Here is a 26,499-nt window from a genome sequence, read left to right as displayed (position 1 = left end):
AAAAGAGACAGACCCACGGAGTTTCAACAACTCTGTAGGAGATCGAGCTTGTCGTAATCCTCAAACGAGGATTTAAGTGGAGCTGTGCCTGGAAAACTGTCCAGCCTACACCACAACCATCTTTGGTGTAAGTAAACAATCTTGAATCAACCACTGAGCGTCTGTGACTAATTCTAGATGGCCACCTGTTTTCTCCGACCCCGCGTGCCCGGGCTGCTGGCCACAGCCCGCGTGCACAAAATGGGCCGCGGGTCGCTCCCGGCCCGCACACCGAGCAGGAAGCAGGAGGCGAGGCTCGCGTCCAACAGGCTGGGAGCAACGAATATATAGCAGCCACTTCACATCCGGTTGGGGAGGGGTAATGGGAGTAGCGGTTGCCATTGCTGCCCAGCCATGGGCATTCTCCAGCTGTGGGAGCAGCTGCGCACCGGCAGTTCCGAGGTGGACTGGTGCGAGAACAACTACACCATCTTGCCCACCATTGCTGAGTTCTACAACACGGTGCGTGCCCGCCGGCCCGGGCACCCCTGCCCTGCGTGGGGCGGTGGTTAACCAGCAGCCCAGCTCCTGGGGCAGGCAAATGGCACAGGAGTAGTGCATGAGGGCAGCTGGGGCTGCACCTTGCAGGTGGTATGCCAGCCCCAGGTGCCTTTAGCAGGTCCGTTCCCTGTCTTGCTTGCCCCCAATCACCTTGCCCTGTCACCCAGTCCAGCTCTCACATTGTTCAGCTGGCCCTTGCCTTTTGCCCAGGTGGCTAGATGAGGTCCTGCATGTGGCTATGCTGGGCTAAGCGTGGGTGGGGGAGGGTTGTGCTCCTCCTATCCAGTTGCAAGGCAAGTTATCAGGTTTTTTTCCCAGAGCGTAATCATAAACAACAGAAAAACAAGCTAGGTTTTTTTGTTGTTTTTTTTTTTTTATCTGCCGGTCAGGTTTCACACACTTCTTCCAGGGTTGTCAGGGTTTTATTTTAATTGAGCTTTTAAGATTATCCATTTTGAAATAGGAAGAGGCACGAGAGGGAGGTGGCCAAGAGGTATCTGCTCTGTTGATGCTTTCTGAGCCCTGGTCTCTGCCCATCCCTGTTGAAATCCACAGGCAATGGAAAGGGGCCAGGCCCTTCTGGCTTTGCACCTGTGTGATATTGTTGGTTTCAAGTCTAGATTTCTCTGAGAACAGAGTCTGGCTCTACATCTAAACCAGGGGCTTGACCTCCGACATGGTGGGTCACCTAGTGGCATCCAGTTCGTGGGTTTGCCCACAGGTCAGGAAATTTGGCAATGGGGGAACAGTGGCAATTGAATACCACTACCCTCCCCTGTTGCCAAATTCGCAGGAACGTCTGGGCCAGGCCATGCCCCTTGCTGCTCCACAGTGGTCAGGACCATCAGCTGGATCTGACCCATGGATAGACCAGGCATTGCCCATCTGGCCCACTGGGCATCACTGAGCTGAACAAAATACAAGAGAGATTTTGGGGCTCTAACTTGGTAGCTGGTTGGCTCTTTTTATAGCTGGATAGTCATTTTCAAAATGAGATCATGGCTTTGTATGGGTGGCCAGTCTAAATGTATTATACAACCAGTTAATTGTGTGATAATTACTTTACACATGTGACCAGTCTAAATTTTATTGCATGATTAGTCCTACATGTAACATGTGGCAGGGGCCTTAGTCTTCCTTCATCCCCATTCCCAATTAAATGCCTTTGCTTATTATGGATGGGAATCCTCCCAGATTCTAATTTCCGGGAAATTTCTACTTTCTGGGAATATCTTATCTATATAATGCTTGTGAGCAATATGCCTGGGCTAGTAGCTTTTGTACTGAACCAGAAAATTTTAAGGCAAAATAACAAAAGGCTTGATGTTATTGTGCATAAGTTAACATGTGTTAAGCCCTTGCCCAGAAGCTCTCATTCAGAATTAAAGTGGTTTTAGTTCTCTGTAGCTTTAAGCTTCATGGTTACATATGGAAGAACTAGATGTTGTGACTGTTAAAAGAAGGTTTTCTTCCACCCACTGAACTACCTTAAATTCTGCAACAGCAGGTTTTTCCATCTGCAAAATTTAGGGGCTGGTCCATGGGTTTGTCTGTTTTAGAAAACTTAATTCAGTAAGTTTCTAGAACAAGATGAACTAGTTTAAGTGCATCTATGTACATCTGATCTGCACACAGGTTTTGGACTAATTCAACTATAGTAGGGTGTAATAATCTTAATGAAAATAGTGATAGTTGTAGTGATGTAACCTTACTGTAGATGCAGTTATACTGGTCTGAAAATGACTTGTACAGACACAATTTATTTCCCTTCATCACTGGGAGTAGATAATCCAATAGGAAACCATCTTTATAGTAGTATAACTGTGTCAACATTTTGTGTGTATGTGTGGGTGTGGATGGCGGGGGGGGGGGCAGTTCTGCTTTAAGTAGAAATGTTTTACTGCAATCATTACAACTAAACAAGTTATTTAGATTTTGGACCATTATAGGATCATAGAAAAATAGGGTTGGAAGGAACTTCACAAGGACATCTAGTCCAGCCCCTCAGCTCCAAACAGGATCATCCCTGACAAAACCATCCCAGCGAAGTGTTTGTCCCATCTGCTCTTGAAACTTTCTGAGGATGGAGATTTTGCTATTTCTCTAGGCAGCCTGTTTTAGTGTGTGACCACCCTCATAGTCAGAAAGTTCCTCCTGGTTTCCAGTCTAAATTTCGTCTGCTGCTGCTTGATGCCATTGCTCCTAGTCCTATCCTCTGTAGCCGCAGAGAAAAGCACATCTTTATCCTCTCTATACTTGCCTTCAGGTATTTGAAGACATGTTATCAAACCCCCCCTCAGAGAGAGAGAGGAGGAAGCCCTAATACAAAAATACTTCTGTTCTCAGTAAATAATAGTCCATTATTAAAGGGAACTACATGAACTCCCAGCTGTTTGAAGGAATGGATGTAAATAACACCAAGAAACTGAATTCCAGAGGTATTTCCACTCCTTTCAGCCATATTATTCTTTCATGAGCTTCTTAAAATTGAAACTCTTCTCCCATTACTTCTCAGGGTTAACTAAGCAGATATGCGCAATAGGGAGATAATAAATTGGACTTACTAGCAGTTTGGCTCTGCACAGATTTCCATGAAAGTGAATATCCATGGCAGGGCACCTAGGGTGCCTGCCACTTTAAGGGCCGAAAACAGGAAGCAGCCAGGTGCCTGATGAGGGCAGCCATTTTGGACCCAGGGATGTAAGCTGGGCTGCAGTTTGCTGCAGGAAGGAAGGATGTAACACCAGGCCTAGAGGCTGCTCCAGCCAGAGTCGGGAGGTAAGAGCAGGGGCTATGGGGTGGAGGTGGGCCCTTGTCCTGGGTAAGACTGTACCCTGCTGGGGAAGGGTGACCTGGTGGGGTTCCTAGTGGTGTGGGAGCCCCCAGGAAATGCCAGGCTAGTTATCTCCCTGGTGAAAGGTGGGTTGGGGTGCCTTATAACCCTAGCCCTACATCCCTGGTGGTATTCTAATGAGCAGGGGGAGCCCAGGGCTTATTAAAGGAGCCCAGAGACGGAGCTCAGGCTGGAAGAGGGACTTGGGGCCGTGCCCAGGCAGCACAGGAAAGCCTGGGGGTGCGAAAGAGACCCTGAGTGAGAGGCAACGAACAGAGTGGCCCTGTGAATGGGGGCAAGTGAGGAGTCCCAGTGGGGGCATAGTGGCCCACCTAGGAGTGAAGAAGGCCGGCAGTTGTCGAATCACTTGGTCAACGCTCAGGTGAGGGTAGTGGGAGACACCCAACAGACTGCACCAGGGCTGGCCGAGGCAAGGAGAGCTAAGCCCGAAGCCAGGTGAGGCTGGGTGGTATGTGTGTGGCCCAGAAGAGAGGGCAGTATGAATAAGGCTGGGTGAGAGCCAGTGGAGTGAGTGGGACCCAGGGGGGGAGAGGGGTGGTATGTGCGTGGCCCTCCGGGGCTGTAGAAAAGAGCTGCAACTGTGTGCCCAGTTTGCTCTGCCTTAGGCTATAGACCAGAGTAATATCTGCGAGGCATGGGTCCAAGTGGGTATTAGGCCCTTGTCAGCAGGGCAAGTAATGGCTAGCCTCCTGCCTTAGTAACAACTCTCATATTTTTCCATCAAAGTGGCAGGCAAGCGAAGCAGATGGTTACCCCAAGAGCAGGGTGGCCAGCGGAGACCTGAAGAAGAGGCCACCCTGTTACAGTATCTATATGGGATACAGAAAAGGAACATGTCCTTGTGACAAGGTATTTATCAGAATTTGAAAATTTCATTTGAATCTGGCAGGCCATGGCACGAGCACATCTCCTATGGCAGGGGTGAGCAATTATTTTGGCTAGAGGGGCACTTAATGTCTCTTTCATCTTTCCTCTGTCTGCCTGTCTGTCTTTCTTTCCCTTCTCTCTGTCTTTCTGCCCCTGCTCCTCCCCCTTTTTCCAGAAGCTGTTGGTTTTGGGGCTCCGGAACCTGCTGGCTGTGCCCATAGCTGACATAGTCTCCCACCCACCATGGCAGCAGCTCCTGCCTGGGTCCACAGCTGATGCCACTGGTAGGTTCTGGGTCGGAGCTCTGGGTGGGAGCTTCCACTGCACCAGGAGGGCAGTGGCTTCAGCTCTGGATGCTGCTGGCAGGTTCTGCGTCTGAGCTCCTGAACCTACCAGCAACATCCACAGCTGATGCTGCTTCCTGCTTGCTGTGGCAGAAGCCCTGCCCAGGTCTACTGCTAATGCTGCTGGGTGGATTCAGTCCTGCCCACCTGGCCCCAAACAGCGGCTGGAGCTGCTAGTGGCTCACGAGCCAGATCCAATTAGTTGGTGGCTGTCTACCCACAGGCCAGATCAAATCTGTTGCTGAGCTGGATTCAACCTCTGGGCTGTATTTTGCCCCCCTCCCCTCCCCTCCCCTCCCCTCCCCTCCCTGTGCTGTGACCCCAAACTTGAGAACTCTGGGCTGTCAACCTTGTGCCTTACTGTCCATGCCATCCCAGCCCATGTCAGATACTGAAACTCTGTGCCTATAGCTGCCACTGATTTAGATGGACAGTCCATTGGCTGTATTCGGAGTTTAGCTCCCCCTCTTTTTTCTTCCTTAACCTCATCCTCCTATAAACTCTTAGTTTCTTTTGTCTCCTGGCTCTGTTTCTTTCCATGCTAACAACATGTGTTGCATTCACTTGCCAAAGCCCTTTTATACACTGAGGCCTCCAAGGACTAAAACCAGTAAGGGATTATGTAATTCTTGTCAATGTCCCTTTTTCTTGCTGGCTCCGTGCATTAAAAAAGAAAACCCCAAAAGAGCAAAAATCAAACTGTTTGAGCCTGGCATTGCAGGTCTTGCCCCCCCATATATTGCCAAGAATCCATTTATTGCCAAGCATATATGGGTGGATCTCCATTGTGGCTGCCTTGGGCTTTCTGAAAACTTGAGGGGAAGCAGCCTGTCAATTTTGTTGTCACTGCCCAAGAACCTAGTACCAAGGGTGGAAATGTTTAGAATAAACAGAACATTTCTTGCTTAAATCAACTGTGCCTTGGAGCAGACCAAACAAGGGATTGGTAGCACACCCTGAACAGATTTGCTTAAGATGATGGGAAAGACATAATCCTGCAAAATGCAGGTACACAAAAATAAACCCCTAAAAACACAGCTGTTTGCAGATCTATGGATGAAATCCTAATTCTGCTTCGGTCACTGATATTGCTGGATCTGGGATTTCACTCCACAGTTCTATAACTTGGTCTGACTTGGAAATGGTGCTGACCCAAAGCTTGCTGAGGTCACTAGAAGACTTCCATTTGTCTTTGAGAAGCTTTGGATCAGATCCTTTGAAACAGTGGACTCAACTAATCTGTGGCTAATCTGCATGTTACAAGGCCATAGGCAAGTCGCCTCTCTCAGCACTGTTTTGCAGATCAGGTCTTGTACTAAGGGCTTGTCTGAACAAGAACTTTCACCAATTTCTCTGAAAGGTATTTTGAAATTCAGCTTAGTAAGAGTGGCTGAGATCCCTGTGGGCAGTCCTGACTGACTTTTAACCTGGAATGCATAAATTTAGCTTGACGTGGCTAGAAAGGAAATTTAAAATCAGTCAGTACGCATCAGCATTAAGCAGTTTTAAGAATGTCCACACAGAAGTTTTGCATAGTTCTAATTAACATATTTTTAAAACTGATTTGAATTAAACTGATAGGGTCATAGATGCAGGCCTGACATGCACAAAAGTGTCACCACTGGGTTCAAGGGGTACTCCAGTGAGTAAGCATTTGAAAAAAAGTGTAGGGTTCTGCTATATTTTCCAACATTCTGTTGATGCCTTCCAGTACCCTCCTGCATTTAGCAATTTTACTTTAGGTCTCCCCAGTGTGTGTCAATTAATGACATTCTACAAGTTGAGTTAAAGTGAAGTTTCCATTCTTTCCGATTTCAGGTTGAAAGGAGGATTCACTTGAGGGATACAGTTCTTTTCTCTTCCCAAGTTATTGACTGGCAAGGAAGCAGAGAATGTTAGTCTTTTTTTGTTATCTGGTCCATGTTCCATAGATGCTAGCTCTATAGATATTAAATAGACAAAGACCATTTGAAGCATGATGAGAAATATGGGATTGTGTAAATTTAAAGGGTGACCCTTTTTCCCTAATCCATTGGAAGGTTTGCATTTGGTTTCCAGGACTGCTACTTCATTCCGTTCCTACCTTGTCAACCCTGTTCAGCATCCATTTATTGCAGTGCACTGATGTTAACCATATTGACTTTTGGATTACCAGGAACTAACTGAGTAACAGGATAGGTTGACTGCATAGTCTTGAGCCATAATCACTTATCCTGGATGTCTTTTGAATTGCAGATGGCCGGGGGGGGGGGGGGGGGAGGGGGTAGATGCTTTCACTGCTTGAAAATGGCAAGGCTAAAAAATTAAAATGCACCCTAGGGAGTGACTAGAGAGGAGGTGTATACTAAAATTAGATGCCAAAAATCAGCATGGTTGTGCCACTTCCGCCTGGTTGGTGAAATGGTGCTCTCTGTTAAGGATAGAAGTTTAGTCCAATGAATAGGCTAATTTGAATTTATTTATAGCCCTTGAACGTGTTACAGCCCTTTGGCCAGTATGGTAGCCCTCTTTTATAGTGTTTCAAGAGAAACCTCTACAAATAAACCTTTTGTCTTCTTCATATTGGTCATCCAGGTGGAAACTACATCCCAAACCAGAACAGAAGTAAGACAAATGCCAAGCGTCAAAGCTTATTATCCTGCAGCCACAAAAGACTCATTTGCAGTAGTGCTACAATGGAATCTTGCTTGTGGGAGAGCTCATCGCTCTGTAGCAAATGTGTGCTCATATCATTGCATTGCACATTTACATGACAGTCTGGAGACAGTACCCTTATTTTCACTTGGAGAAGTCTTTTGCTGACCAAAATCAAATGATTGCACTGTTGAAGTCTGTTGCAAATTTGCCATGCAGCTTAAGCCAAATAAAGGCTGCATCAGGCCTTTGTGTAGCATCAGGGGCTGCTCTTCTATTTATGTTTTTAAAAGAATGAGATGTGGCTTCTAACCTGTTTAAAATCTTCCCTGTCCATTTTGACAAGGCCTGTAACAATCCTCAAGGCCAGTCCTAAATAAACCTTGGAATGTTTCTTTTTTGTCATTAGTCTACAGGAGCCGAGCTATTTTACTTTTGGGGACAGGAGTTAGGATTTTGTTGAATATCAGTCTCTTCCATGTCTTCAGTTTAATCTTTCTTTTTAAAGCTGTACAGTTTTCAGGGCTTGGCTGGCATAGCTTGACAATGTCTCTAGTAGCGCGTGTGCTATTTTGAGCTGAACAGGAGATCTGCCTTTTTCTAAATATTTTACTGTAACTTAAATCCAGAGGCCAAGGCTTTTGAAGAAAATGCAGCTCTGTGAGGAGTAATCTTTAATTTGATTTTGAACACATCTTGCGTACCACACTTCCAAATCGAAGCTGCTTCTTTAGTGTCTATGTCCTTCAATGCTAGAAGCATCACAGTCTGCTCTTGCTGTTTTAATTGAGACATTTAAATCTTAATCTCCCTGAATTCTCTTCACAGGTAGGGTGGGGACAGCATGCAAGGGAGTAAATGGACAAAATCATAGTTGAAGGAGAAAACAGACCCATTAAGTGGGTCTTTCTTCATCCACCTATATTCTCATTTACTTTCAACACAAGTCCATTGGGAATACCTCAAAGCAGTCATAATTCCTCCTTTTGGTGGGACCCTGGCAAAGGTGCAATGCTTTCTTTCACTTGGGTAACTAGTGGAAATGCAAGAGGAGTAATCCTCTTGCTTGCCCTTGCCACACAGTGAAGGAATTGTAGAGTTGCTATCCATCAGCTTGGTGCAGCCTAAAAGCAGCCATCAGCTCCCCTGCCCTTGCCCTCCTTTGTTTTAAGGTAGGAGTAGGTGATATGTATAGGGACAGTTCTCCAAGCTTCCAAGGGAGCTAATTTTGACAATGTACAATTCTGGCATTCCCAGAACTTCACCCACAGGGTCAAGGATGGAGTTTCTGTTCTAATTGCGAATGGTGTCGTTTGGTGTCCATGAGTTACATGTACATACTGTATGGAAAGAACGTATCCCTGGCCCTCGAGTTAGTGCTTTTTAGTATATATTCTCTTCTGCTTTTACCTGCTTTTATGCATTTTACATGCATAAAAATGATCTTTGGGTACACTTTTGCAGTATATACCCATAAGTGTATTCTGAAATCTTTCATTGTCCTATAACCAATTCTGACCTAATCCCACAGTTCTCCAGTTATCCATGAAGCCTTCCAGGAAAAAAAAAATCAAGCATAAAAAGAACTTCAAAGGTTTCAGAATATTTGGGGATTGTTTTCCCCCTATAAAATATGTATTAACCCAAACCTATTTGATTATTTATTTATTTATTTTTGCATTTGATCCCTATTAACAAGTGTGTGTTCATAGGCAAGTCACAGGAAGTAATTTTTTTCTCTCTTCCTCAGGAATATGGTGTCTAGTTTGGGGCAACACAGTTTCAAGAATAAGAGAGTTGGGAAGAAAGCACATAGAAATCAGAGATCTAGAAGGCATGATAAGAAGGCATTTTCCAGACAAAAGGCTGGAAAAATGTGGACCATTTAGTCTAGAGAAGGAAAGACTGAGGGAGAGTTGATAATGGTATTTGAATAGATAAAGGGCTGTTACAAAGTTTGTAGTGCTTAATTATTCTTTGCATCTGCAGGGGCAGAACAAGCAGTAGTAGGCTTAAATTGCAACAAAGTAGATTTAGGTTGGAAATTAGGAAGAATTTTCTAAGGGACTGGCTGAGACCTTAAACAGATAACTTAGAGAAGTTATAGGATCTCCATCATTGGAAATTTTTAACTGCAGACTGGACACATTTGTTTGGAATGATTTAGACAGGGATGATCCTGTTTTGAGAAGGGGGGAGTTGGACTAGATGACATTTTTGAAATTCCTTTCATCTTATTACTCTGATTTACTTTTCAATCCTGTCAATATTATTAATCCAGCCATCCCTGCACTCACTGGTCATTAGTAAAACTTGAATTGAATGTCTCTATTGCTGATCCTGGAATGCTTCAAGACTTCACTTTCTTTCCATGCGCAGGTGGCCAACATTGAGAGAAAAAGGATATCACCAGCTATGATCTTTGCTCTTGATCTCATTTTGTCATTATACAGCCTTTGAATTACAATAGTATAAATTATTGTTGAATCACAACAATGTTCCTCCTAGGGTATATTTACAAAGTAATTTCAGGATGCAGTGGAGTATAGAGTACATTCGTACTGTTGCTCAATGCAATGACTCCCACCACCAAACCTGGAGGCCTCACCAGTTTTGCCCAAGCAGTTTTTTCTCAGATCATATTGTATGCTATTTTCCCTAGAAGGTTTAGACAGTCTAGAAACCGTAGAAATTCGTTTAATTCTACTTATACTGTTTTTGCCACCCATATGTATATGCTTATTCTGTCAATATGCAACTTTCTTCAACAGTGGAATATATTTAATATGGACTCTTCTAGTTGTTGTTGGTAAGTTGATTTATCTTCTTTGTCTTGGTTCATGTATGAACCTAAAGAGAGAGAGGAAGTTAGATTTTCCTGCCCTCAACTGATCTTTTTGAAAAACAAAGTAGCCCTGACATCTATCAAAGTCAGCTTCAGTTTGCTTAACACTGAAGCATAAGCACTTTTGTAAAGGAAGTGTTACCATAGAGATCGGCTGGAACTCTGGCCTTGGCTCCTGTCTGTCTTTCATTTATGTAACTGCTCCTGTTATATTTGGGCTTAATCCTGAATGGCACTGGCCCTCATCAAGTCCTGTTATTTTACTGGGAGTTAAAGGTGTTTGAGCCACACTGAGGAGAATGTCAGCACTCTACAAAAACACTTGGTTTGCAACGTACTGGTAATTTCTTCCCAAATCAATGACATGTTCATCCATTTTGTATATAAACGATTATTTTGCCAGTGACGGCAGGAGATTTGGAGATTCTGTATGTACAAAATAGAGCGGGTATACACACTTCCTGGTTTCATGAAGCTGTGTGGGGGTTTTACCTATGAGTTTGTTATGGTGTTGCAACCACCAGCTATGGCTACCTTTCACTTCTTCAGTGGTTGGGAGGATGGTGTGTATAGCTTTAGAAGAAATATGGAGAGTTTTTAAGCCATTTTCCTATTTCAGTAAATACTGGTACCCCCATGTTTACATTTGCTCCATTTTGCTATTTAAAGGTAACGTGCACTTTTATAAATAGTTTGTGTTGCAATAAGTTTGGGCTGTCACCCAGGCTGTCACAGGTTTGAATCACCCTTTTGAGAATTACAGCATCATTTTTTAAAGCTCAATCATTTCCAAAAAGACCAAGTTCCATGTCAAAGCATCTGCTATTAAATGCATCCATCTAAGCAGTGTATTTCAGTCCATACAATACCGTACTTGACTTTTACTTGGCTTCTCCAGGAATTGGCTTGGTGTACTTCCATGCCACACAGTTTCTTGGGTCAGGTGCTAGATGAGTTGTCCATTCTTTGGGTGTTGATGTGTGCTCTGGCCATGTGGTTCCCCAGAAGATACCTGCCCAGGGTTTTTCGAAATGACAGGTAATATATCTTCAATAACTCGGTACAAAAGATAAGGATGGTTTCTTGTTTGTATCTTTGGGCCTGTTTCACTAATGTTATAACTTGTGCATGACTACCCTGAATAACCTTGCCATTGTACTGGTATTTATTCCTACTCCTCTTCCTCACCCCTTTCCCTTCCTCCTGTTTGTTACCTCCAGTCCTGCTTATTGTATCCTGTCTAAAATTAGGCCTTGATTCAGCAAGTATTTGCAAGCATGCATAGACTTGAGCCCTGTGAGAAGTAGTTGAGTTCAATGAGATGGCTCAAGTTCAAATTTAAGTTTAAGCGCATGCAAAGTATTTAAAGGCTGGGAGTAGAGATTGTTTAGGGGTAAATTATATTGCATCAGGTTTTTTTGTTTTTTCTTTCCTGTGTGGCTAGAAAAAGAGTATAATTATAAATGTGTTAGAAAAGGGCATGGTTCCAAGAAAAAACCTGTTAGAACATGAGGCCATAACTATATTTGCAATTTTTTTTGTAGTATAGTTGAGTAAAGAAGGTGACAGCAAAGCAGTTTGAGCACTGAAGTTGTTCTTCCTTTTAAAACTGCTAATACTAATATATTGCACTGCTTCCTACTTCTCTGTACTCGTGTGTTTTTATTTCTGTTACCAATCTGGTTAAATGGTTTTTAGAAGACTCTGTATTTGCCTCTCTCCTGGCACACACCTCAAATTGCTGTCATTGTGCAAACCATCATTACATAAGAATTGCCTCCCCCAAAAGTGGGGGGTGTGGGGGTGGCAATTCAGTCATTACTTCATATAACCTTGTGTGACATCCACTGACTGTTACCTGCCTAGATTCACAATATAGCTTCCTTTTGAAACATCATTGCTGAGAGGTCTTTATTTAAATAAAAGGAATAATAAACTATTGATATGAAATACTGTTCCTGTTGCAATCTGGGTTCAAATTTACATCAGTAAAATCCCAAGGCATAACTGATCTTGGCTGACATCAAAATCAGGATAATATAACGTTACGTTACGTTTCCCCTGAATTTTCCAGAACAACACTTTACCTTGGAATTTGATATTGTCAGCAAAATTTCAAGGAGGTTTTCTTTTTGTAGAAGTTTTAGAGAGGTCAGTTTATCTTTTCAGAGTCAGGTTTATGGGACAGAATGTTTTCTGCCAAACTGCATTATAATCTTATTTATTCCATCCTCATCACTGTCATATACTAATTCTTCCTTCTCTTCGCTCTCCAAACTTTTTTAAAACTACTGAACGTAGTGTCCTGCACATTCAGTGGTTCTAGACACTAAGGCTAGAGGCAGGAAAGTTGTACTTTTATCTATTTTGCATATTCTTACAGTGCCAGTTGTCATTTTCATATCCATTTATTCATCTTCATTTCAGACTTCTAAGTAACTGACAGAGATGTGTCTTCCAAAGCTAACAGCAGTTCTGGTGCTGATGGGCTGAGCTCAGTGCAAGCTATTGCCATGCCTATCTGAGTTGGGGAATGGAGCTACACTAGCATACCTGGGCTTTTCTACAGATGTAGAATTTAAAAAGAAAAAATTTGCTGTGCATGGCCAGCATCAGTTTTATGGTTATGTGAAGCAGATCTTGTCCTCTGTAGAAGAGCCTTTATATCATCCCTTTTGGGGGCATTATGATCTTTGGGGAATTTTTTTGATACAGGGCTGGCCAATGTTGACAGACCTATGGTCCTCTCATACGTTTCATAAGGGTCAGTCAAAGTGTGGTTTTGGCTGGCAGGGATTGGTCAAAGACGGGAGTGGGGACTGACTAAACTTTGTTATTCTTGTCTATGGGGCAACCATCCAAGGATTCCTAACTGGTCTCACAAAAGGTACAAAGATGGTTTCACATCCTGTTAGCCCCTGCTTTGCATGGGCTCTTACTAATAGGCTGCATCTTTTAAGAAGAGTAGCACAAAGTGTGGCTCAATTGGTATATTCCTATAGAACACCTTCATTTTGACTTTCTTGAAAACGTGAGAGAAATTCATTCAGATTCTGAATTTTCTAGAGGGCATCAGTTTGGAAGCTGTTTCCTCCCCTACAGATGATAGACCCCAGAAACAGGATGTTTAAGGCATGTTGTCTTCCAAACAGAAAGTTTTTTTTAAACAGAGTTTAAGTGGGTTTGATTTTATGAATTTGTCAAGCAGTGTACTGTAAACAAATAAGGCTTCCTTCTAATGTTGATCAAACCTTAGCCCTGAAAAGTAAATCACAGAAGCTGAAATCTCTTTCCAAATAATAAAGTTTGGCTTTATCTTTGACTTTAAAAATATATATATATTATCCTATCACTTGTGGATTTTAAATCTTTAAAGTTCTTGTTTGCAAGTTTAATTTTTCCATAACCATAAAGGTTAGAACCTTCCTTCTTTTCCTTCTTTATGAAATTCACAAGTAACATGATTTCAGGAGCTGGGGCTTTAAAGAAAAGAATACCCATGATAAGACTCTAATGATAAATCATGAAAACTGACAACGTATCACTTTTTAAAATCCAACATAACTCCATTCATGGAACTGGAAATGCACTTGATTTATACTGGTAGGAGAGAGGTAAGAATGGAGCCTCCTGTTCCAAAGCTTGTTTTATATTAAATTCAGAAGATAGCAAAAACATATTGTGCATGTGATGTAACTTTGCATATTTGTATATGATTAACTTTACAAGATCGAGCTCCAGGTTGGTATACTATGCTTGTGGTTATCCTCAGAATGTGCATCCTTTTTATGTATGCTGAAAGAAATGTTATACCTTAGTTGTTATATTACAGTTGTGTTTAGAATGTTGTTATTGTAGCTTTTAAAACAAAATGTACTCTTGTTTTTAAATTATTCAGGAGCAGATTTAAAGCTGCTGTGGGTGTGCTTTCTGGAGTGACTACCTGCCTTGCGTTCATTAAGCCTGCAATCAACAACATCTCATAATGACATTGGGTGTTCCCTGCACAGCTGTGCTCATTGCTGAGTTGAAGAGGTAAGCATCTCTTCTGTGTAACTTAAGATGTGTTCATTGAGAGTTTCATTCCAGTTGTACAAGTTTATTTTTCAACTGTATGATCCAGAAAGAGAGCATGGGCAGTAGCTGCTTTTGTAGTTGTGGGAGCACATAGGCCACTCTAATTGCTTTCTCTCAATGCATGGTGTCGGAGGGTGGGATGGGTAGAAAAATACCAGCAAAGCATCAGATCTTCTTTTACTGAGCCTCGCAATCTTTTGGCAGGCCTCAATTAAAGCCCTAGCTGTTGCAGCTACTTGAGAATCAGTCTTCCATTGCAGAAACAAACAAACAAACAAACAAACAAACAAACAAAATGGTATGGTTTTGGTCATTGTAGCTCCAGAGAAAATTCCTCAAATTGGAACCCCTAGAGCAGTTTGCTTGCACCCCTCAGAAAATGCCAGCTCTTAACTTTCATTAATTTCTTGACTACAGAAAAATAGAAGAATTTTTTTGGTTTTCAGAAAGACCACAATAGATCAGAATGTTTTTGACGGTTTGGATTTCTCTTTGGAATCTCTGGGCCTATCTTGTGGATCATGTGTAGGCATTTGCACATCTACCAATGCTAATATTGTACAGCACCCCATGGCACCCTTAAAAGTATCTCATGGCATCCTAGGGTGCCATGGTACCTGGTTGAGAGTCACAGCCCTACAGGTTCCATAGCCAGAAGGCAAATACAAGGGAACCAGCGCTGTTGTTGTTGTTTGCAGTGTTCATATTGCATAGAGTGCCCCACCATTCCCTGTGTCAGAATATGTGGGAAACCACTCTGAACAGCAAGGTTTGCCAATGGTCTTTGAATACTTCTTGATCAAAACATCACTGAAATGCAGCCATCACTGTAGCAGGAGTGTGGGAACCATCGCTAGCAGGGAAGGAAGAAATTGGAGCAGGAACACTGGGTGGGGATTGTTACAACTCTATTTGGATTGGATGTTAATGGAACATCATCATGGGACTGTTAACGTTAACATCCATATGGAGCCAAGTAGGAGACGCATACCTTTGGACTTTGAGCAAGTCGCTGAAACTAGTTATGCCTGGGTCTCCCATCTATAAACTATATATATTAAGAGACAATCCCTCTTGAGGGAGTTGCAAGGAGAAGTCCCTAACTTGGGGTGTGCTTGGATACTATACTGTCAAGTGCCAGACACGCCTATAAATACCATCTCATTTTTAGAGGTCAGTACTTCCCATTAAACTGCATAACACTCCTAATTACCTGCTTTAGAAGAATGAAGGGCATGGACAACCCTGCTTTTGAACGGGTGATTATGAAGGATCTCAGCTGAAGCACAGCTCTTTTATTTATGTAGCATGGGGTGCAATACCTGCAGCATTTTAAGATCTATTCCTAAATATAAAAGCAAAGAATTAAAGGGTTTTTTTTAAGCCATGCTGATCCCTAGTAGATTTAAATTGCGTTTTTGGAGTTGCATTGTTCTAAATCCAGAACCGGATTCTTTCTCTTCAAGTGTAATCTGTAATCCAGCTGTAAATCAAAATGCAGTCACTTGGAATTTCAATATGAAATTCATTTAGGTAGGTAGGGGGGGGGAAATTACAAGGCCAGTATTTTCCTTTGTTCCATGTGGATGGTAATATGGAGTCTAAACCAGCACTGTGTTACTCTAAGGCCCCGTCTACAGTTGTAGGTAAAGGTGTGATGGGTTCTAATGTGTGATTCACACAGTTGTGCCTCCTGCCTTGCCACACATGCATAGCAGGAGTCACGATTGTGGGCTCGTGCATTAGATCCCATTATGCTTTATTGCTGGTGTGGGGGGAGCCTGATCCTGAGCTCCCTCTTTACTAGCAAGAAGCAAGCTCTGGTGACTGGGAGCCCCATGCACCCAGTTGAAACCCCTGGGCCTAGAGGATCACACCCCTGGATCAGGGAATCACCCTCACGGCAATCCTCCTTCTCCGGGGGTTTTCCAGGAGGCATGCTGCAGGGACCCAGTGTCTGCGACTGTGGGTCTCTGGATCCTGGCAGTTTTAGGGTGCTGCTGGGACCCAGGGTCCACAGCTGCTGGGGCTGAGAGTCTGCAGCTGCTGTATTGATAGCCCTGGGTGGGCATGGTATGCCCCTGTAGCTGGGAGTCCAGAGGGGAGACTCTCTTTTGCATGTATTACTTGAAGCTTGATAGCAACACATTTTCAAAGTCTAACTTTATACTTGGTCGCAGCTTTTTATGGTGTGATAATTCCTTTGTTCATGTAGCTGGTCTCAAGGTAATTGCACAATTAACCAGTTAATTGCATGATAATGTGTAGAGGGGGCTCTAATTTTATGTTAGCTTTACATCCCGACCTACACAGTGACAAATCAGGCCCTTTGTTTCTTAAGGAAGATTTTTCTCACTCCAATATTTGTTCTCAAGGAAATAACTCCTGTAAAAAGACCATTATAGTCTCCAGTGAAAGCTAACTTGGACTGTAAGACAGGAAGCACTATAAAGCAGTACTTTCAAAGGTGCCAAGTCTACTGGTGCATCTAAATCCTACTAAAAAGTTTAGGAGAATTCAGCACCTAATTTCCACTCATGCTTGTCAGGGATACAGCTGGGACACAGGCAGTTAGGGCTTGACCTTAGAGGGTCACAACTCAAGGGAATATGAACAGACTTTGTCAGGAAACAAGGGTTTCACTTAGAGCCAGGAGATCCAGAGGCCAAGACCTGTAAGGGACCAAGACATGGGTAGTCACCATGTCAGTCACAAGTTCTAGGGCAAGGAAGAGTTGGAGGGGGAGGTCAGGAACAGGAAGCAGGGATCCAGTCACAGAGTCACTAACCAGGGTCTGCAGACCAGATGGGTATAGCTATATGGGATGTGGACATGAGCGGATGCCAAACTAAGCCACAAGTCAGAAGCTGGCTGTCAGAGGATGGATGTGGGTTGGAAATGGGAGCTGGAAGGTCTGGAACAAAGGGGTCAGGAGGCAGGACAGGCAGAAACAAGGATGAAGCCAACAAATGGAACCAGGGAGTCAGAAGCCCAGGGCTAGACTGAGAAGTATCTATCATTTTGAGTAGCTACTTGGCCACTGAAAGTGCTGCTGCTTAAAACCATGTGGTGATTGGGGCCAGCTGGAAGTATTTGGATTGCTGGCAGGTAGGCCCAGTAGAGTCAGCCTGGGAGGGGAAAACAGGAGGCCTGGGTAAGACAAGCTGTTCCTCTTAAGGAGGAGGCCATCCCTGCTAGTCACTGTAGCTGAGACCAGGACTGTGCCCCCTGTTAAGGGGTACACTGCCTCCTCAGGATACTCGCCCGCCATGGCTTGCTGAAGAATGCTCTCCCTGAGAAGGAAAACTGGCTCAGCTATCTGTCTCTAATAGTCCAAAATAGTTAGTTATGGCCTGTAGTAGAGCCTCACAGGCCTAACAGGCGGCTTGTCCAACCCTAGTACAGCAACGTAAATAAAAGCTCCTGCTGTTAAGACATCGCAGCTAGGAGCGGCTCTCAGTACCTTCCCAGTCAATTTCCAGGAAGCTTCTGTAGTCCTTTAAAAAGAAGAGCAAAGAAATAGGGCAGGGGTTTCCCTGAGCCCTTGCCTCCTGCTCTCCAGTGGAGGGTCCTCCCTTTCATGGCTTCCTGCATCCCTTTGGGTTCTCTGCTAGGTGCTCCCAGCCTGTCAGCCCAGGATTCTGGGCTTCAGGTGCAGCTTGTCTATCCTGCCTTGAGATGTAGCACCTGAGATGAACTGAAACCAGGTGATTCCTCCCCTGATCTAGCCCAGCCTTATTGTTCCCAAATAGGGCTTTGTTTCCCAGGGGAACTTCCAAGAGGCCGGACCACAGTAGTGCCTCCCTGCAGCCCCTGCTTTGGCAATTGGCCCCTCAGCTAGGTAGAGCTGTCAGGGTAAGAGTCTTGTTTCCTTGGTGCTCCCAGCCCTGTCTTGGGGCTTCTTGAGTTTGCTGCCTCAGGACGGGCTCTCCAGCTGCCCTGCTTGAGCTGCTCATGCAGCTTGTCCCCTCCCTGGTGAGGCAGCTTGCCTTCCAGATGCTGAGGGGAAGGGAGCGAGCCCAGGTTTTCTTCCTCTAACACCCTTCGCTCTTCTACAGCTATCATCTCCTGGTTGTGGAAAACCATAGACAGCCACACTGTTTCCTTCAGCTGCCCAGGGGGTCTGGGCCCTTCCCATTAGTCTGTCAGACCCTGGTCATGCAGCAGGTTCTGGAACCAAACCCAGAGGCTTTTCAGGAGAGGCACACAGCCTGCAGGCTTCCTCACAGCCCCTTCAGACTCCACCAGCTGCACCTGGGACCAGGCACCCTAAAACTAAGGTATGAAACAGGACAACATCAGTGCAGCCCTGCCCTATGGGAGGGTAAAATACCTTCCAGAGCTGCTGCCAGCCCAATCAGGGGAAGCCCAAGCCCCATGCTGGGAAAGCTCTAGGGTATTGGCTGGTTGCTGCACAGACCCTGCAGGCACCAGATTTATCTAGTGGGTGTAGCTGGGGATGTGACGGGACCGATTTTTATACAGAGCAGCCTCCCCAGTTTGCATATCCCTTGCCCTATGCTCCCCATCCTGTTTTCTTCTTGTAATGGGAATTGATTGAGCTGGGTGCAGACGGGAGCAGTTTCCCAGTGGGGCAGAGCGGGATTTCTTTTGCCATAGAGCAGCCGATGCCCTGCAGGACCCCAGGGGCTGTGTGTAGCAAAGGAACTGTTGCCAGGGTTGGACCCCTGAAGGAAGTGCTCCTGCAGATCTGGACTTGTGCAGCTGCCTGTTCCCATCCTTGCCTCAGGGCTGCCTGGTTTGGGAACAGCTGCCCCCTCCTGAAGCAGAATCAGGGTGGCTGTGTAACCAGGTGCCTTCTGCCCAGGCTGCTGGGTCCCACATGCTCTTTCCTGCAGTAACACCAGGCAACTCCTCGGTCTTGGCGTTCTCCCCTGCAAGTGCACCAGGCTCTCGAGGCTGTCCCTGGAGGTAGTTGCCCTTCCTTGAATTTTAGGGAACTAAAAGTGTGTGCATGTGTGAGAGAGAGAGAAGGAGGGAAAGTGCCTCTTCTTTCCTGCACTAGCAGCACCTTGAGACCTAGATTCCACTAGGGTTGAAGGGGAAATAGCCCAAGGCCTTCGAGACCCTCTGCTCTCCTACTCCCTCATTCAGGCCATGTCCATTCCTGTGCTAGCAGGTCAGCTCTGGAGCCCCCTCACCATGTCCAGTGGGTCAGTTGTATGCAGTCTGTGAGAGGCAATGACTGGCACCAGGCCCAGTGTCTCTCTGGACAGGAACATGCACTCTGAGGTTAGAATTCCCTTGCGGGTGGAGGGTGCTTGAATGGCAGCCCCTGGCCACTGACCACAGCATTGATTAGTACCGCTTGTGCAGAGACTGGTGGGGACCTCGAGGCAGCCCATGGGTCTCTGGCCTTCAGACAAGGCTGGGGTGGGTGGAGGAGATGAGAGAGAGTGCTCAGGTTTGTATGTGGGCTATTGGCCTGCCTGTGATGATGTTAATGTAAGAGCTAGTCCTGTGGAGTGGGTAATTCACAAAGAGCTTGGTGCCTGAGAGAAGGGGCCTATATGTTTGGCAGTCTGGGTTGGACCCAGGGATCCGGGTTTTCCATTGCCCACAGAAAAACAGAGTAAAATGTGGGTTTCCCCCTTTACCAAGGGAAAATATGTATTTCTAATTTTAGCAGAGAAGCCCACAGATTTTGCAGTTTTGTGAAGAGCTCTCTGCAGGCTGGCAGAGGTCCAGCCTGCCAAGGGTTGGGGGGAGGAGGGCTGCCAGGCAGGGAGTACCATGTGCATGTATATAGACACAGCTGCCAGGCAGCCTGGAGAGCAGCTCCTGCAGGTAAGTGGGGAGAGGGGTGGGGGGACTGAGGCCCACACAGGGAGGGATTTGGGCAAGGCTGGGGTTGCTGCCCAGCCGGGCAGTGCTTGGGGCCCGGGGCCCCAGTGTGTGGCTGCAAGGCCCCAGCCGAGAGCAGGACGGGGCCCTGTGAGGCTCATCTGGGGGGTGGGGAGAGGGGCTGGCTCCCTACCACTACATGTATTCCTGGGGGGCAAGGGAAACCTGTGCTCCCCAGATTTGTGTGCGGGGTGGGTGTGGGCTGCCCGCTGCGGATGCCAGGTCCCACCCTGCTGCCCTCCTTCAGCACCGCCACAGTGTGGCAGGTGTGGCCCGGCACTGCAGGCAAGAGTGGAGCAGCGCAGGAAAGCTGCGTGATGCTGCAAGTTCCATGCTGCTTTGGTGATGCATCCTCTGACTACTTAGCAGCAGTGGGGGTGGCACCTCCAGGGTTGTGCCCCTCGCACAAGGGATGCAGTGCCAGAACAACACAGCTCACAGCAGCAAGGAGACCCCTTCGTGGCCCTACAGCCAGCCCTCCCTCTGCCTGGGTCCCCCCTGCTCCCCTGGGAGTGCGCCTTGATGTCTCATGTATTCAGCGTCCCTGTGCTTCCTGCTGCACTAGTCGTGTTTCGTTTCTCCGTAGTGTTGTGTTACGACACAGTTCACTACAGACGCCAAGGAACATTCTTGGGGCTGCTCACCGCCAGTTATTGCAGTCCCAGAAGGAAGGGGGAAGGGAAGAGGACCTTCCACTCCTCTCCTGGTAAAATACAAAAGCAATAGAAACGCAGTGGCTGCGTTGTGGCAGGCATCACAGCCAAGAGCAGCTCTCAGTACCTTCCTGGTTATCTTCCAGGAAGCTTCTGTAGTCCATTAGAAAGAAGAACAACAAAATAGGGCAGGGGTTTCCCTCAGCCCTTGCCTCCTGCTCTCCAGTGGAGACTACTTAATGTTTCATAGTTTCATAGATGTTAGGGTCAGAAGGGTCATTAGATCATTGAGTCTGACCCCCTGCCCTGGGCAGGAATGAGTGCTGGGGTCAGATGACCCCAGCTAGGTGTCTGCCCAATCTTCTTTGGAGGTGTTTAAAAGGAGAGGACAGCGCCACCTCCCTTGGAAGCTTATTCCATATTTTGGCAACCCACACTGTAAAGAATTTTTTCCTGATGTCCAATCTGAATTTGCTCTCTTCCAGTTTGTGGCCATTATTTCTAGTTACCCTGACAAGTGCTCTGGTAAACATTGTATCCCCTATTTCTTGCTGTGCCCCCCCCCCCGATGAGTTTGTAGGCGGCCACGAGATCACCTCTCAGCCTCCTCTTGCGAAGGCTGAACAGGTTCAGGTCTCCCAATCTGTCCATGTAGGTTTGTTTGGTTTTTTGGGAGGGTTTTTTAGTTGTGAGAACTTGTGTGTGTACAAGCAGGGGCTTTTTTCAGATCTTTGGATGTTAGCACTTTTCTGCTGGATTTTGAGAGATCTGGTCATCATTTAACTTTCCATATTTACACTGTGTATGATAAGTGCTGAAGGTGAGCTCTGCAATTTAATTGTCCTTTAGTACTGTGTCTTATGCATACATGCACTTCACAGCCAGAAGTCACAGCCTTACTAAACCTGAATGTATGTGGTTTCTGGCCTATTCAAATTCTGAACAGCCTGTTTTTTAAATAATAGGTTTCAGCTGCAAAATAGTCTTCCAAATATAAATCAGTGAATCATTGTCCATTTGAAATAACAACTTTGAGAGGGAATAATTATTTTTTTGTTTTAAAGAAAAAGCTGTGACTATCCTTCATAGTCATTTTAAATATGAATGAAAGTCCTTTTTTATTCAAGGCCATATCCTTGGAGTCCATCAAGTAAGTACCTCGCTGCATGCCCAGAAGTATGTGCAGTTGAGGCTATTTTGGAAGTAAAATATGCTGTGATTGTGCAGTGAAGGGCAATAGTTCTCTGCATGTCTTGCCTGTCCAAAAGGGACGCGAGTTGATACTAGTCATGTTCAGGAGGGATGGGAGAAAGGTGAAGACAAAGAACTTGAGAAGAACTTCAGATTGATTTCATATGCCCTTGACGAGCATTGTGCTATGTGACTAATTTGTGTTTGTCCTTCTCTGCAGGCACATTCTCATTTGTCTTGCTGCTTACCTGGGTTGTGTCTACCTTGCCTACTTTGTTGCTGCCTCTGAAATCCCCAAACAAGGCCCTGTCATAAAGTTCTGGCCTAGTGAAAAATGGCCTTTCATTGGTGTTCCTTATGTCACCCTTCTCTGCACACAAGAAATCGCCTGTGAAGATTACATGAAGTCAGCCACATCATAGAGGGGCCGATTTTTATCTTGTTTTTTTTTCTTTGCAGACTGTGCTTGCTTTATGATAACTAGGGATTGGTTTGGTTTTATTTTTGTTTGCATTTTTTCTAATGCACAACACTGACAAATGTTGTAATAAGAGGCATTGAAAGAGTCTTTTCTCCTCCATGTCTGTACAGTTAGTGCAGTTCGTTCATGGGACAAGACTGCCACCTTGCAGCAGGCTCTTGCTGGCCACCTAATGTTGAAGTGGCAGTAGTGTAGTTTGACAGGACTGATTGCTGCTCTTGTTTTGATCCACGTCAAATTGTCTCAATTTGAATTGACTCTCTTAATTGAGCCAATCACCCACTGAAGTTAATTGATGTTTTGGGTATTTTGTCCATTTTAAGGACCACAGGATTTGGTCCCAAATTATTTAGAACTGATCTAGGCAAATATTTCTGCACTCACTCTTAAAGGAAACCTATAAACTACAGATATGTGCTCTTTTTTTTTTTGTAGGGAGTTTCAAACGGGAAACTGTTTTTCTAAATATTTTGGTTCTTTCTGACTCTTAAGAGCTAGCTCATAAGTGAAGTCAACTCCATTGAGTTAAGTTGGAGTTCTGTTGATTTACACCACCTGGTTCTGCTATGGGGTGGGGGTGAGGGGGGGTGTCTGAGAGAAACGCACACTTTTTAAATTAAATTTTGTGCACTATCTGTTTGCTACAGTGTTGTTTTGTTAATCTTTGCTAATTTCTGATATTTGTTATATAATATAACAATTGGATAATCACTGATATTTGTTAGTGATATTTGTTAATCTCTATCTCCCTTTACTATCTTGATACTGTTAGTGAATACTCAACCTTGTAATACCGCTCAGGTTTTAAAACAGTCTTATTACCAGCTTTTTCATCTGGATGGTTTTTCATGCTGGAGCCTAAATCATTTTCATATTGTCTGATAAATTTCTAGTTCCAACAAAGTCTTTTTTAACACGGTGTACCAAATTGTTTTGTATGTTGTAAATAAGTTTTTTGGTATTGCTTGTGAACCCCAGTAATTACTTGTCTCACGCTACCAGAGGTGACCAAGATGAATGTCGCTTAAGACTTTATTAACAGAATGAAAACAAACTTTCATTGCTTTATCTGTCACATCTTACTTTCTGTGGTGCACAACACAGCATAACAGCTCGCTAGGAAGGTGAATGCCACTGTGACTTCCAAGCACTCGGTTCACACAGAAGTGTATGAACGCAAGCGTACTCTCTGTTACTAAACGATTAATTTACTGTATCTGTAATAGGTGAAGAGATCATTCAACTGATGATGTACAAATTCCATTGTGGAACATGCAGCGTAATGCTGCAGTGTTCTACTATAACGAACATTCAGTCCACCTTGTTTGAATACTGACTTTTCTGAGTGTAACAGTTGCATTTTTAGAGACAATTTAATTTTTTATCTCTTGCATTAAAGCCCAGGTGCTATTTATGTTTTTATTGTGATTTGTAGAGTTAAGACCAATAATGAAAACTGGGCTCTAAACATCAAAGTAATAGAAAAATCATAACTGAGATTTTAAACTAAGGCTCTGATTCAAGAAAGCATGGAAGCACATAATTAACTTTCACCATGTGCTTATGTGGCTTCCTGAATTTGGGCGCCTAAGACTCGAAATCCCACAAACGGTTAAGCACATGCATAACTAGTCATATTTGGTGTGTTAAGTGACGTGTGTGTACAGGATTAGCATCTATGTTGCTGGGAGGTGACTAGAAGCTATGTTTTTAGATTCAGTTTGTGTGTTGTGGCATATTGGGTAGAATGTGAAAATATTATGGCTGCCTATTTGTAAGGTAGAACTATTTTAATAGTATTTAATATCATACATCTTTCTCTGTGTGAAACTTGCATTAAGCCATATGGATTTGAAAGGATCAACTTTGTTCAGCCCCAAGGTGGATACACATTTACATGCAGGCAGGTGCGTGTCAGGTACTTCTGACAGGCACATCCCAGATGTAAAAGCCCACTCCCTTGATTCATGCACACCTGTAATTCTAAATGCACACTCACCCAGATGTGGAAGGTTCATGGTCTCTAACAATGATACATGTACTGTTTTTTGTTTCACTTGAGTTCTGTGTATTGAAACTTTATATCTTGCATGTTATACCTTGCACTATTAAATTAAGTTTAGAACAAATGTTTTGCTTTCATCGTTAAATTTCCAGCACTGCTTATTTTGCAAAGGACTGCATTACAGTCAGTAGTATTAGTATGCGGTAGTTAGTGCTTCATACAGGCGGTAGGAGGGACAACAATGAAACCTTTTGCAGGAATTTAAGGGGGAAGGGATATATGACCATGGAAGTAGATCTATTAAAAACTCAGGGATTTTTTAAACCTATTTTAACTAATTTTAATTTAATTTTAAATTTTAAATAAAAGTCAAGATCACATCTCTGACCTACCAAAAAAAAAACCAAGAGTGCTTATTGACAAGAAGACCTTTTAGTTGAATTTAAGTGGATACCTGGAAAAATTATTAGTGTAGATGGATGACATGACTTCCAGGGTTTAAAAGGAATTGCCTAATATAGCACATACTTGAATGTGCTATATTATATGCTCTTGTTCGGTGAGTTGGGATGGAATTTCCTTTTGCGTTTTCCTTTTCCATTTACCTTTCCCTCTTGCTGGTCAGTTTCGAGAATCCCATATGGCTTCTTTCTCGCCATAGACCTACCTCCTGATGCAGGGTGTAGTAAACTGCCACATATGGGAGTTCTTAGCTGGTCAGGTCCACATACCTTACAGATTATCCCCTGTCTATGGAACCTACTTTCTTTCCTTTAGTTTGCTCCCTTGAGCAAGGGTGGGCAATTAAGTGGCCCACCAGCTAAAATAAGTTTCAGTAAGCTGTTCAGGGCTGCACACACAATCTTTCAGACGATATCATTTTAACAAAGTATAGATAAAAACATACCATATACTAAAAAAAAAAAAAAAAAAAATTAATTTTGAAAAATACCTTTTGCCCTGGTTTTGTTTTTTTGAGTACTGGTATATAGAGGCAATTTGTATGGGTTCAAAATAGTCTTATTGTGTGCTGTGGGGGGCTGCAGGTTTTTTGGGGGGGGAGGGTATGTGGGGGGGGGGGGTGGGCGCTGCTTACATGCTAGGTCCCCAGGAGCCAACTGGGGATGGGGGGTGAAACAGGAGGCATGTGCAGCACAGCTTGCCCAGATGATACAATGCAGGTGACCATCACTCTAGCCCCAAGTACATAGGTTCTCAGTGGGGCTGCTGCTCCCCCTGCCTCCACCAGCTCCTCCTGTGCTGCTCTGGGCGGGTGGAGTTGCAGCTGGATGCCTTATGTCCCAGTGTGTGGGCCTCCAGCTCCTGTCTGCCTTCTACACATTTGGCCTCTTGCAGGTGCCTGCTTACTGCACCGGTTGGGTGGCTGAAGCCCTGCACAGTGGGGTAGGAGTTGCCTAGCTGCACTGTAGTACTTGCCTACTGCCAAATATATGCAAAAAGAACTTTGAATTCCAAGCGCCATAATTTTTTCTACAGTCTGAAAGAAATGGTCACTATCACTTCAAGTTTCAAATAATCAGCTCGGAGTCAAAATAATGTCACGCAAGAAGGCAGGGCAGGGTGGAACCTTGGGAGATAAACTAGTTCAGCCTGGCATTAGGTTTTGTAGATGCTGGTTAGATGTTGAGCTATTAGCCTTTCTAAACTTGTCTCTAAGTTGCACCCTGCCCAACTGTCCAGCACAGGTTGTAGTGATCAGCAGGTTCAGTGAAGACTGTCAGCTATGACAGAGAAGAACTAAACAACAAGTGTAGCCCTAGGCAAGTCTCTGCAAACCCTTTGTCTCTCAGACTGGTTGTGACCTGGGGGACAATCTCCCCATTCCCAAATCTACTAAATAAGAGAGTTTCTCTAAATGATAAGTTTTATCACTATACAGCTAACCAGTGTGCTAGGAAAAAAATCATGAGACTGTTGGTGCTTTCTCCTCCCCCCAGCTCCTAGCTGGCCACTGCTTCCCCTATTGTTCTGGCTGCAGCAGCAAACAAGAGCTCCAGGCTTTCTCTTTGTCTGGCTTTACCTTCTGCACCTCGGGAAAGTGAGGCACAGTGATGCAGCATGTGCAGTGGTGAGATTGCCTGTGGCCCAGGGCATCTGAGCGGAGTAAGGCACTAAGGGAACT

The 26,499-nt window shown here is 44.6% G+C and overlaps 1 protein-coding gene across 1 annotated transcript; it reads left to right on the top strand.

The window, feature by feature from the left end:
- Positions 1–393: 393 nt before the first annotated feature.
- On the top strand, positions 394–24,474 carry ACER2 (alkaline ceramidase 2). The gene is given in 10 exon segments (XM_006275363.4): positions 394–505; positions 9,920–10,048; positions 10,983–11,010; positions 11,012–11,122; positions 13,983–14,065; positions 14,068–14,119; positions 21,366–21,434; positions 21,436–21,485; positions 22,090–22,243; positions 22,245–24,474. Coding segments are annotated over 10 exon segments (819 nt in total). The 3' UTR covers positions 22,276–24,474.
- Positions 24,475–26,499: the final 2,025 nt, after the last annotated feature.

The sequence above is a fragment of the Alligator mississippiensis genome, chromosome 3, assembly GCF_030867095.1.
Source record: "Alligator mississippiensis isolate rAllMis1 chromosome 3, rAllMis1, whole genome shotgun sequence".
NCBI classification, from domain to species: Eukaryota; Metazoa; Chordata; order Crocodylia; family Alligatoridae; genus Alligator; species Alligator mississippiensis.
The sequence above is the reverse complement of the archived record's forward strand: the minus strand, read 5'-3'. Positions and strand labels throughout refer to the sequence as shown.